The following is a 12,390-nucleotide window of genomic DNA, read 5'->3' as shown; positions in this document are numbered from 1 at the left end:
TTCTGTAATTTACTCTCGTAAAATCGAATTTATGTGGTCCGTTTTCTCATCTACTACGGCGTCGTTTGATCGGGAAAATCGCCTAAAACTCACGATTGACTTTGACTTCAAATACCCCAATCATGATTGACTTCCACGTGAGCCAATCCCATGTGGACCAATTATATCTACCCACGAATGATATCTGCGTCATACCTACGGACTCTAGAATCATCTTCCAAGTTCTAACCGTTTTTGCCTCTAAATCTCGAAGTATAAAATCTCAAAAATACAAGAACAATTTCAAATCGAATCTCTTTTTGATTTGAGAACTTATATATATTTTTTTATTAATCATCCTCTTCGCCATCATTCTTCACGTATCGATGGATTTTAGGGTTTTGAATTTCGCAGGGTATGTGTGTTTGTTCGCTTTGATAATACAAGTTTCTGATATAAGAGCTCTAATCTCGATGCCAGATGTTAATCGTCATTATCCTAAAGCGCTAACTGTAAGTAGTTTATGAATTTTGACGTTTTAATGTCGATTCCTTTATATCAATATTTGGTTGCTTCTGCGTTTTACTTTTGCTCTGTGAGGGAAATTTGTATCTAATTTACCTGGTTTGCTTTTTAGGATTTGAAGGAGGCTATTGTTCAGGGATTAGGGAGTCAATCAGACAATCTCAACTTATTTGGGTTTGATTTGAAGGGTGCTTTAGTAGCTCAATCCATGGAGTTTGATCTACAAATTGATAACAAAGTTCTTCCAATTAAACTCTTGGACGATGTAAACAAATGGGAGTATGTCGATTTGCCTACTTTCCTAGTGGAAGATCCGATAAAATTATCCGGCGAGAATCCACTTGTACAGAAGAAGCAGACTTCCGGCAACCGGTTGCCGAGTTTACCCCCATTCCAGCTCGCCGGTCCGATGGAGCTCTGGATTCAAGACGCCAAGGACATGAGACTCTTTTTGCCAGTATGTTTCATTCCTAATCATATAATCAAAAACGTTTTCTGTCGATTTTCCTTAACATTGTAAACGATGTACAGCATGATGTTGACGCCGGTGAGCTGAAGAAAGTAATTCTAGCAGAAGGCGCGGTGGTGACTGTGAAAGGCGCCAAATCCGTCAGCTTACGCCACCCTCTTGACCTCCCACTTCCTTTCAACAAATCAAACACAAATTTTGCTTCCGGTCTCCAGGCACTTTCCGACCACCTCCGTACCGGAACCCAACTCCTCTCTCTCCGTATCACAGGCCCCACATCCCTCAATTCTCCGGCGAAACCATCACCGACTTTCAACAAGCTGAAGCTAAAGCGACTTGCTCCTGGTTTAGTCGAACTATCCTCCGTCCCAAAGGTAAACACAAGCAACTCTATCTCCGTTATCGATGATACCTTCTTTTCTCCCGACCATCTTCCCACTTTCTGGCCGGTGGTATCCATTAATGGGTCGAACTCAAACCTGCGTGGGATAGAGAAGCTACTTTCTGCAGTCTTGACCTCCACCGGAAACAGTGGTGGTTCGTTTAAGCTTTTGAGAGCGGATGTATCTGCTCAGATGTATGTGAAGATGGGTTTTGGGGCGGAGAAGAGGCTTAACGGGAATGAATCGTTTTTGGAAGGGTATCCGGAGTGGAGAAGTAAGCCGGAGAGTGTGAAGATGGAGTATGAGGTGTTGGCGAAGGTGGAGGGAGAGAAGTTTGTGCCGGAGACAATAGTGGAAGTTGAGCCTGTTACGGTGGAGGATACGGTGGCGCTCGGTGTTGCTAGAGGGAACATTACGGTGTCAAAGATGCCGATTTTGAACGTCCCTTTTAGCCCGTTTGATTTATGAAGGTGTTCGAGTCAAGTCAAGTGTAAATATAAAATCATGGTATGAAATCTACACAGTAGATGAATTAGAAAAGTTTCTCCAATTTTGAGGCCATATATATCATCATATCATATAGTAATATTTGTAAATAATATAAAGATGTCTTTCTTCCTTTCTCTTTTTCGGGGTATCTGTTTTATTGTTTACTTTACTCATTTTATGCTAAATGAATTATAAGAAAAAACTAAATGGATTATATAGAATATAAAATGATAATGTAAACAACTTTTAAATTATATTGAATTCAATGTATTATAGATGTTTTTACATAGAATACAAAATAATTAAAAGATTTGTTAATGTCTTTCTATTTATTACAAATATATAGTAATTAAAAGATTGTTAATGTCTTTCTATTTGTTACAGATATATAGTATGTCTTTATATTTGTATAATTTCTCATAATTAAAAGATATGTTGATGTCTTTTTTATTTCTTACAAGTATACAGTGTGTATTATAAATGTCTTTATATTCATATATTTAAAAGATTTTTTAATGTACATAGTGTGTTTGATATCACTTTTATTACAAGAAAACTTTAGTTGTTATTAAAACCATATATACCAAAAGAAAAAGCAACAAACTAATCCTTGTGATTTCATTACATATGTTAAGAGAAATTGCAACACCTTAAATGCTTTCCCAATATTCTCAAACACTACAAGATTTTTCTACACATATATTATAAAAGGAAGATTAAATTACATAGGAGTAGGGTAGCAAATTTAATTCATTTATGATTAACTATTGGTTCTCATGGTTTATGTGACATATAGTTTATGTGGCATATGGCACTAACATTTATTATGATATTTTTGGAAAAATACCCAACCAAATTTTCTTAAGAGATTTGACATTTTGAAATTTCTTCTCTTAGTGGCTCTTCTATGATATATAATTTAATGATGAGTATAGTTTGATCTTTTTTTTTTTTTTTTTTTTTTTTTTTTAATATAAAATTGCATCCTAATGATGTAGTCCAATATACACTATGCTTTGTAAAAGTGGAGCACCAAAATGCCTTTCGGACTCATAATCGTAGCAACAAGCGATGAGTTCAGATAATTATAGTCGCTAAGAGACCATACCCAATTGACTGTAGCTGACATGAACTGTTAGGTGCTATTTGTTTTTTCTGAGGCAAAATGTATGCAGTTTGCAGACCACATCTGTAAACCTCTGCAGTGGAAGAGGTGGACCAAACGTCTGCAGTCCGAAAAAAAAAGACTGTTTGTTTTTTTAACATCTGCGGGCTATTAAAATAAACTGAAATCTAAATAAACTGATTGTTTTAAACTTCAAAATGATTTTTTAATATTTTTATGACTTTGTTATAAATAATTAACGAATCTAGATCAATTTTTATGTATTATTATATAAAAAATAAAAATAAAAATACTATAAATTAATGTATATATTTGATAAAAACCAACAACTTTGGTTGTAAAGTTATAACTAAACATTATAATTAGTGATCAAAGAATTTGATATATAAATGGATGGAAATAAACTTCGATCTTTTCAATTAAATACATTAAAAATGTACCATAAATATTTTCTCGAAAAATTGACGATACTGTATTAAATAATGTTTTACAAAATTTGGCAAAAAAATATAAGAATATATTATGATTTTTTTTCATATTTATATAAACAACTTCAACGACTATTATTGTATTTAATATTATTTATAAATTTATCAAAAATATCATATTTGTATCGTTGAACGTTTTTTTTTTTTAATTTTATAATTTTTTTTTCAAATTGTGTATCATAATAAAGTTGTAAAAAATATAAATTAAAAAAAAAGAACTTGAAAAAAATTAAGATATATATGTTTTTTAGGCTAGAAGATGTCTGAAGATTTAAGAAGACTATGGTCCACATCTACGCTAAGAAGAGGGCGCGTAAATATTTTTAGGTCTGCAGTCTTCAAAAAAACAAACAGTCTGCGAAGACTAATGTCTGCGCGTGATCTGCGCGGCGCAGACAGAAGAGATCACACAGATCTACAGAGAAAAAACAAATACTACCTTAAAGTTGCTATAAACATCCATGGACCATACCCAATTGACTGTAGTCGTCATAAGTTTGCATGAACTGTTAAAGTTGCTATAAACATTCATAGACCACTTCATCTTGAGTATGGTCTAATAGTCCGGTAGTGGAAAAGAAAGGTGTTCAACCCATAAAATAAACTCACCTATTTAGGATTGCATACACGAAAAAAAAAACTACGATGAGATGTATGTACCTCTAACACATCATGCATTAATGACAAAACGATGTTAATACAAATTATGATTGTTTATAGAACATATTGAAAAGAAATGAACTCATCAATGACAAATGTGGTCAAAGGGGATGGGATGGGTTGGGGCAGTGATAGCGACAAAAGAAACATAAATTGACCACCAATAGTTTTAATTGGTCTACAAAAATCAGCAAGGATGGGTTTGGTTGTGTTTATAGGTTCATTAAGTCCGCTCAACATCCGATTAAAAAGCTTCATATCGTCATCAAGCTACTTGATTGATGTGGGTTGAGGTCAAGCCATCTTTCTTTCTAGTAATAACATGCGACAATAAGTTAGAGAGGTGGAGGCAATAAGGTGAAGCCATCTTTTTCTTCACTCACATTTTGGTGAAGAAAAGAGATAATGATATAGCATAGGAAGTTAACAAAGTTTTTTGGTCATCAGAGAGAAAAAAAAAAGTATGTGAATAAATAAAAAAAAAAAAAAAAAAAAAAAAAGTGGTGAGGTATGTGGATCACTATATTAAAATATATATATTAATTATTTAGATAATAAAAAGCCAAATTTAATTACAAAAAATGTAGGATAATTATTTTAGATAAAACCAGTTACCAAAACTGCAAGATTTAAAAACCATAATATTTTAAATGTTTGACTGAACATATAAATTTAAACAAACTACAGGGATCATTTCTGTAATATTTTTACACCCAACTAATAAAAGAATCGTTCCACTCACCCAAGATTTTGTCAGGTTTCTATGTTTTGAACACTTTTCTACTTAATCCAATCACACACTACTCTTTCTACCTATAAATTAACCAGGGAAATCCGGTCATATCGAACAAAATCAAGAGCATCATCATCCACCTCTAACAGATTCTCTCTGTACATCGCTAAAAAAATGCTGCGATTATCAATCCGACGAGGTAAACTTCTCTTCTCTTTGTTGACTAAGTGATTTTGGTTATTATCTGCTACTCTAGCTTGCGCTAATACGAATTTTACTGATTCGTTTTTGCGAATGATTGTGTAACAGTGAGACCTTTGAATCCTCAAATATTTGCCCTAAAAAATTGTAATCTCTCTACCGCTACTGAGCAGTCTGTGAGACACAGCGATCCTCTGGTATGGTTGTGTGCTTTACTGATGCTGACTGAATATCTATTTTTTGCAAGTTCTTTCTATATCTAGGAATTGGAAGTAAAGGTAAATGTAAAAAGGTGAAACAACTTTCGGTTTTAGTTTGTTAACCCCGAAAAAGTAATATCGTTTTGAGTGTTAATGGATTACCTGCTAATCTGTAAATTGATATGGATTTCTGAGAAAAGAATTGCTAAATAGATTGAGATTTACAAGTACGACATTATAAAATGGTGCGAAAAGATCGAACCGTATTCATTCTCATCTTTGAGCTTGGATAAGTACCAGTTTTCTTTTTTAGATCACTTATTAGGTAGTTTGTTTTGACCAATGTGAACATGAAAACAAATTGGTTTCTTTAGTTTGAATGTGTATCTTGTAATTTCTAATAGTTAGCATGTATATATGTTTTAGCTATTACTTTCTCCATTATTGCATTTGGTATTAAAATACTTCCTCTAGGCTCTATCAAGAACTAATTGGTCTAATTGTATCAGAAAGTCCCAAACCTAATCGGAGGCAGCTTTGTAAACTCACAATCATCTGATTTTATTGATGTTATAAACCCAGTAAGTCCTAAAACTCTTTCCCTTTTCCCTTTTTCCTTTTGTTTCTTGTTTATTCACATGATACATATCCATGAATCGTAACTATTATTGTCTAATCAACTGCTATTATGGAGTTAGGCAACACAGCAAGTTGTTTCTCAGTTACCCTTGACAAAACATGAGGAGTTTAAAGCTGCAGTATCTGCAGCCAAACAAGCTTTTCCATCATGGCGTAACACACCAATCACCACCAGACAACGTGTCATGTTAAAGCTTCAAGAACTTATCAGAAGAGACATGGTTAGCATGTATATATAAACATATAGTTATTATATACACACATACATACATACATATATGTATTTATCAATATTATACTTGTGACAGGATAAGCTTGCCATGAACATTACTACAGAGCAAGGAAAGACATTGAAGGATGCACAGGGTGATGTGTTTCGTGGACTAGGTAAATTCATTCATGATTAAAAGTGTAGAAAGTGAGAAAACAAATCAAGATTTTGAAATAGTTTTAATTTGTGTGCTTCTTTTTATAGAGGTTGTGGAACATGCAAGTGGCATGGCATCTTTACAAATGGGAGAATTTGCTTCAAACGTATCTCATGGAATTGATACTTATAGCATCAGAGAGCCTCTTGGTGTTTGTGCTGGTATATGCCCCTTCAATTTCCCAGCAATGATTCCCTTGTGGGTATGATTATCATTTATGATTCCCATTTCCCAATTTACCCTTACTCTCTTTCACCATGAATAAACAAAAACAAGAACAAGTTATCTTGATTCTTGATTCTTGAATCTTCCATTTAATCTTTCTTGCAGATGTTTCCAGTTGCTGTTACTTGTGGTAACACTTTCGTTCTAAAGCCATCAGAAAAAGATCCAGGTCATTGCTTTCTCTCTCTCTCTTTTTTTTTTTCAAAACAATTTTATTTTTAAATTTTTTGTTATATAATACATTCATACTTTTTCTTTTCAGGGGCTTCTATGATGCTTGCAGAACTTGCAATGGAAGCTGGTTTACCAAATGGTGTTTTGAATATTGTTCATGGCACCAATGTAATTTAATCATCTCACTTATTTTCTCTCATTACAACTAATATTTAGCATCATCAATCCAATACTTTTTTTTTTTTAATTTGAGACAGGATATTGTTAATGCCATTTGTGATGATGAAGACATTAAAGCTATATCATTTGTTGGTTCAAACACTGTATGTAAAATCTTTTCTACATAATAAAGTTCATCCAACAAATGTATATATATATATATAGCTACTAATCTTTTACTTTTTTACCATTATAAATTCCTCAAAGGCTGGGATGCATATATACTCAAGAGCATCAGCAAAAGGGAAACGTGTTCAGGTATCATTATCATTTCTTTCATCTTTTTCTATGATGATAATTGATAAAATAAATCTATATATATAAAACTGATTATAGTTTTAATGAATGTAGTCAAATATGGGAGCTAAAAATCATGGAATTGTGATGCCTGATGCAAATATTGATGCTACTTTAAATGCTTTAGTTGCTGCTGGATTTGGAGCTGCAGGACAAAGGTGTATGGCTTTAAGCACTGTAATCTTTGTTGGAGATGCAACACAATGGTATTATTATTATATTATTTTAGTTTTTTATTTTAATTCTATTGTGAATTTTGAAGTGAAATTTAATCTTATTTTTAAGGGAAAATGAGTTAGTGAAGCGTGCGAAAAACTTAAAAGTAAATGCAGGAGTAGAACCTGATGCTGACCTAGGTCCAGTTATTAGCAAACAGGTAGATAAAATTTAATTTTAAATATTATTATATTATGTACATAAACAATAATTCTTGTTAAATTTTTTATTTGAATTCTGTTTTTATATTTATCAGGCAAAAGAACGAGTGTGCAGATTGATTCAGAGTGGAGTTGAAAGTGGTGCTAAACTACTGCTTGATGGAAGAGATATTGTGGTATTTTTTTTTTCAACTTCATATGTGAAATCTGTTTTTTGGAGGGCAAAATGGTCATTTGGTCCCATTCAATAAACATACATTGTGTTTGTTTTGATGTTGACTAGGTTCCAGGATATGAACAAGGGAACTTTGTTGGGCCCACAATCTTGTCTGGTGTTACTGAAGATATGGAATGTTACAAGGTATAAGCTTTTTCTAGTGCTATTTTCAGTGATGAGAATGAGGAAGGGTATTTATGTCTTTTGTACAAAATATGTTACACGTTTTAAACTTTTATCTTAATGCAGGAGGAAATATTTGGTCCAGTTCTTATTTGCATGCAGGTGTGTTGATACTTTCTATGTATAATAATCATGCTTATTTAACTGATTACGTTCATTCTCTTGAGGGCTAATATCGTAATTTCACCTTTTTAATTTTCAGGCCGACAGCTTGGAAGAAGCCATAAATATTTCCAACAGAAATAAGTAAAATTTATTCCTCTCTTTATGTTTAAAACATACTCCCATCTGTTTTGCTTTCATTATTTAAAATATTTAAAAAAAATAAAAAAATAAAAAAAATCTGCAGGTATGGCAATGGGGCAGCTATCTTCACATCATCTGGTGTGGCTGCTAGAAAATTTCAAACTGACATCGAAGCAGGGCAGGTAAGTAATTTTACATATCCTATGAAGTTAAGAAAACATTTAAACTATTAAAATATGAAAATTAAAACTTATTTTTTTTTTTTTTTGTGTGTGTGTGTGTCAGGTTGGGATAAATGTTCCGATTCCAGTTCCGTTACCGTTTTTCTCGTTTACGGGGTCGAAGGCGTCATTTGCTGGTGACCTTAACTTCTACGGTGGGTGAATTTACAAATATGCCCCTTGTGATGTAGTAAAAGAAATTGAAATTGAAATTGAAATTGAGATTGAGTTTGGTTTTTGGTGGTGGAATTGCAGGGAAGGCAGGGGTTAACTTTTATACACAGATCAAGACTGTGACTCAGCAATGGAAGGATTTACCGGGTGGTTCGGGTGTTTCACTTGCAATGCCAACTTCTCAAAAATCTTCATAATTGAATGTGTTATTTTTTCAACTTGTTAAATGTTGTATGGATAAATGGTATTTAAATAAGAGTAATAAAGTAATCGCAATATTTGTCTCTGAGCTAAAGTTTTTCACTTTCTTTAAAATAGGCACAAAGTTGACAGTGGGAATTGGCAAAACTGGTCTATATTTAAGACATTTTTCGGATGTTAAACCAGATGTACACTTTTTGTGTTCAACTTGGTCTAGTTTGATGTTGAATTCATAAACAATTGCAGGTTGTTTGCACCTGAATTGTCATCAAAATAAAGTGTTTGTATGTTAGAGTTTGGGAGGAGCAGGGTTGTTTCTGAAATAACGTTCCTGGAAAGTTATTCACTGATGAGAATTAAAGATCCAATTTTTTATGCATAAGTATATTTGTTGTTAAAAATTAGGTTGCAAAAAATCTTTTTTAAAAGTTGTTGAAAATGAAGCATATCAAACTTTACTAAAACTGAGTATTGATGAATTGCAGTGCTTAATTAGTCACCAAACTAAGAATAAGAACACACCTTGACCTTGGCAATGAGCAAGTATATGAGAGTTGAAGATTGTCAGTCTAAATATAAAGTGAGAAAGAAGTAAGATGCCATTATGGTAGAGATCCTAAAATGAGTAACTATTTCTTATTCGACATCAAGTCAAGTGGAAATGTCCCAAAAACAAATGGTTAAGAAGTAGATACTGATTCTTGTATCTTTGGACAATATGATAGTAATTATATGGTAAATACAAAACCTTTTCATATACTTATGTTTTACGTAACTTAACTTCAATATATAATTATAAAAATTAGGAGTTATATTACATATGGTTAGATCAAACATAGGAAATACTTTTGACGTTTATTCCACTCGGCGTTTGAGTCAATTGGCAACTTGGCGTATCTTTTGGTAATAAAGATGTATATTTGAGACGAGAAATCCCCTTTGTATGAACCCAAAAAGGTTTAAATCCAAAAGAAAACTAAACATTATAGATTATAGAGTGAGCTCATTTCGGATAAGGTGTTTTAAGTCTAAAATATTGATGTGAAGATTTTTTATTTTTTATTTTGAAAAAAACATTGTCAATTTCACTTTGATAACAATAATTTCGCATTATCACTATGAACCAACTTCGTATTGTCAGTTCCCATGAACCAACTTTTGCCAAAAACTTCACCACATTTTCGCAGTGGACCAAACTATTTTGCGAAAAGTTATATTTGTGTCATTTTCTCTATTAAACAAAGAACACAACAAATCCACACGTAAAAAGGTCAGGGATATGAAGAAAAAAAAACTGAAAGAAAAAGTGAGGATTGTTGAAAGAACAAATGCATACAAATGAAAGCAAGATATCCATAACACCACATGGTTTTAACTTTTAACCCATCATACAATCACATGATGATGAAGAGAACATCAAGATCATTTATTAGCCACCAAAGTTCATATAACCACTCCAACAATACCCAAAAAATAAAGTTTCATTTCATATGAATGTAATGTGTTGTGTGAAATTGCATACACTCAAGCATTCAGAGCTGTGTTTCTTCTGCATTCAGCCAACATATCCATGTAAAACTGGCACTTCCCAATATCACTCCCAGAGCTGTTAATACACTGCACAAAAAAAAACATGAATGGTATTCATACATAATCATCAAAAGATCGATTGTCAAACAAAGAGATATAAAATGGCAAGAATCAGAAGACATACATCTTGGAAAGCCTTGGTGTGCATACCACAAGCATCAGATACAGTGTTGTTTGTAGGCATATCAGTAGCAGCAGCAACAACAGCTTCATGTTGAATTGTACGAGGACCCATCACAGCATCCACAGCCCTATGAGCAACAGCACTTCCAGTACCAAAAGCCATGCCTAAAGAAGTGCATAATCACAGTTTCAGAACATGGACTTTAGTTTATCACACTTATGGATGATTGATTATATATGTCTGCAAATTGCAAAACCTACCTTGGGCTATAGTTGAACCAATGCCTCCAAGCATCGACCCACCACCGCTACTCTGCTGAACAGGAGCAGGAGGGGGTGCTCGGCTTGCTGCAACACCACAATCATCAATGGCAGATTTTAATCAGAAGAAGAAGAAACAAATTTATATGAATTTGATTTTGGAGTTTGAAAAAATGGCTAAAAAACTTTACCTGGAGCTGGTGGGTTGCGTGCTGGAGCACGAGCAGGTGCCCTAGCTGACCTTCCTGTAAGATAACCAAACATAAGCAAAATACGCAAAAATTGGGCAGATTCATGCGCTGTGTATCTTATGAAAGGATTATACAATAAGCATCATTGTAATTTGTAAGTTTCCCTTCGTGAGATGCTTTAGATATTAGAAAGCAAATACCGAATATCCATAGCCCCATGGATCAACGATTTCCCAATCAAATCATGAAGGTATACAGACTCAATTGCAATTAATATCCAAGGTAAAAAAACTACAGTTATATTCATAAAATTAATCATTCCAACAATCACGGAAATGTAACGAAGGTTTAGAAACCCTAATACTGAAATGAAATGTTCGATAGTCGGTGACTTTGCAAATTAGATATCAAAGTATTGGAGAAATGTAGAATCGAGAATTTTAGGCTATAAAAATCTTAGATCGGAAGAAAAACTTACCGCCGGAGCTTCTGCGAGGCATGGTGAGAATTCTAGAGAGAGATGGAGAGGCGGTGGGAGGTAGAGAGAGAAAATACGTAGATGAGAATGCTTTACGATCAAAACCCTGATACCATGTGCGTATATTCTATTTATATGAAAAATCTGTGTTCCTTCGTTGTTGTATCTTATGCTTGAGATATTGTACGTTGTTGTGATAAGGTTAAACCGGATAACCTGTTCCTTGACATACGGGGTTTATTCTAAACCGGGCAAAAATATTCCTTTCTACGACCAAAGATATGATCGTTCACAAAGACACGTCATATATTTGCTCTCTTTTCTCCAAAGAGGGTAGCCGACAAAAATGGCTGTCCTAAAGGGTCAAAAATAAAATATGTAGTGGTTTGAATTAATACACATAAAGTAAATGGATAAATTGATAAATTAGTGAGAGTACAAGTTCTTTTATGTATTTTAGGCGTATTTTGACCTATTTGATCAATTTCATCTTCAGCCAACTTTTTCATTTTGACCCTTGGTTGGTGGTTTAATTTTTAGTCTTTTTTGTTAGACTAGCTTTTTAGGATTATATTTGATGAGGATGAGATTCATGTTTTTTAGATTTTTTCTTGGATGCAAAAAAAAAATACAATTTTTGTTCAATTAACATCGGTATCAGTTCCAATCCTACCAATAGAACTCACTAAAAGCAGGACAATTTGTTTTTTCTCTCTCTTGTCTTGCATTAAAAAGCATATGGTTGAGGAAGACAATGAAAATTTTTGATACTTTCATTTCTTTATGTTATGATATTATAGTTTTAATATCTTTCTTATCAAGACATTGTACCCCAAATGGAGGTTCATGTGACAAAACCAACCATTGCTTAAACTTGTTCATAGAAAAAAACT

At 33.2% G+C, this 12,390-nt stretch overlaps 3 protein-coding genes across 3 annotated transcripts; 2 read left to right on the top strand and 1 right to left on the bottom strand.

Moving 5' to 3' along the window:
- The first annotated feature begins 237 nt into the window (after positions 1-237).
- On the top strand, positions 238-1,975 carry LOC145004339 (protein TUNICAMYCIN INDUCED 1-like). Its single transcript, XM_078963233.1, has 3 exons — positions 238-491; positions 617-961; positions 1,036-1,975. The coding sequence occupies exons 1-3, from the start codon at positions 366-368 to the stop codon at positions 1,822-1,824; spliced, it is 1,260 nt and encodes a 419-aa protein (XP_078819359.1). The 5' UTR covers positions 238-365; the 3' UTR covers positions 1,825-1,975.
- Positions 1,976-4,870: 2,895 nt separating this feature from the next.
- Positions 4,871-8,942, top strand: ALDH6B2 (aldehyde dehydrogenase 6B2). Its single transcript, XM_078963232.1, has 19 exons — positions 4,871-5,051; positions 5,162-5,250; positions 5,763-5,834; positions 5,952-6,113; positions 6,201-6,279; positions 6,368-6,522; positions 6,651-6,714; positions 6,808-6,887; positions 6,977-7,042; positions 7,146-7,196; positions 7,290-7,441; positions 7,521-7,611; positions 7,708-7,788; positions 7,896-7,973; positions 8,079-8,114; positions 8,215-8,258; positions 8,362-8,440; positions 8,544-8,634; positions 8,735-8,942. The coding sequence occupies exons 1-19, from the start codon at positions 5,027-5,029 to the stop codon at positions 8,848-8,850; spliced, it is 1,611 nt and encodes a 536-aa protein (XP_078819358.1). The 5' UTR covers positions 4,871-5,026; the 3' UTR covers positions 8,851-8,942.
- Positions 8,943-10,167: 1,225 nt separating this feature from the next.
- Positions 10,168-11,635, bottom strand: LOC145006602 (uncharacterized). Its single transcript, XM_078965680.1, has 5 exons — positions 11,498-11,635; positions 11,020-11,073; positions 10,829-10,915; positions 10,569-10,732; positions 10,168-10,471 (listed from the first exon to the last, which is right to left on the bottom strand). The coding sequence occupies exons 1-5, from the start codon at positions 11,517-11,519 to the stop codon at positions 10,379-10,381; spliced, it is 420 nt and encodes a 139-aa protein (XP_078821806.1). The 5' UTR covers positions 11,520-11,635; the 3' UTR covers positions 10,168-10,378.
- Between the last annotated feature and the right edge of the window lie 755 nt (positions 11,636-12,390).

Source organism: Lactuca saligna, chromosome 7 (genome assembly GCF_052625555.1).
Source record: "Lactuca saligna cultivar CGN05327 chromosome 7, ASM5262555v1, whole genome shotgun sequence".
Lineage (NCBI taxonomy): Eukaryota > Viridiplantae > Streptophyta > Magnoliopsida > Asterales > Asteraceae > Lactuca > Lactuca saligna.
This window is presented reverse-complemented; position numbering and strand designations above follow the sequence as displayed.

What these genes read in the sequence shown, in the direction of transcription:
- ALDH6B2 (XM_078963232.1), top strand. Translation starts at nt 5,027, where the DNA reads ATGCTGCGATTATCAATCCGACGAG. An exon ending in TGATGTGTTTCGTGGACTAG is followed by an intron (nt 6,280 to 6,367) that starts GTAAATTCATTC and finishes TTCTTTTTATAG; the next exon opens with AGGTTGTGGAACATGCAAGT. An exon ending in CTGACATCGAAGCAGGGCAG is followed by an intron (nt 8,441 to 8,543) that starts GTAAGTAATTTT and finishes TGTGTGTGTCAG; the next exon opens with GTTGGGATAAATGTTCCGAT.
- LOC145006602 (XM_078965680.1), bottom strand. Translation starts at nt 11,519, where the DNA reads ATGCCTCGCAGAAGCTCCGGCG. An exon ending in ACGCAACCCACCAGCTCCAG is followed by an intron (nt 10,916 to 11,019) that starts GTAAAGTTTTTT and finishes GTGGTGTTGCAG; the next exon opens with CAAGCCGAGCACCCCCTCCT. An exon ending in ACACCAAGGCTTTCCAAGAT is followed by an intron (nt 10,472 to 10,568) that starts GTATGTCTTCTG and finishes TTTTTTGTGCAG; the next exon opens with TGTATTAACAGCTCTGGGAG.
- LOC145004339 (XM_078963233.1), top strand. Translation starts at nt 366, where the DNA reads ATGGATTTTAGGGTTTTGAATTTCGCAGGGTATGTGTGTTTGTTCGCT. An exon ending in ATTATCCTAAAGCGCTAACT is followed by an intron (nt 492 to 616) that starts GTAAGTAGTTTA and finishes TTTGCTTTTTAG; the next exon opens with GATTTGAAGGAGGCTATTGT. An exon ending in ACATGAGACTCTTTTTGCCA is followed by an intron (nt 962 to 1,035) that starts GTATGTTTCATT and finishes AACGATGTACAG; the next exon opens with CATGATGTTGACGCCGGTGA.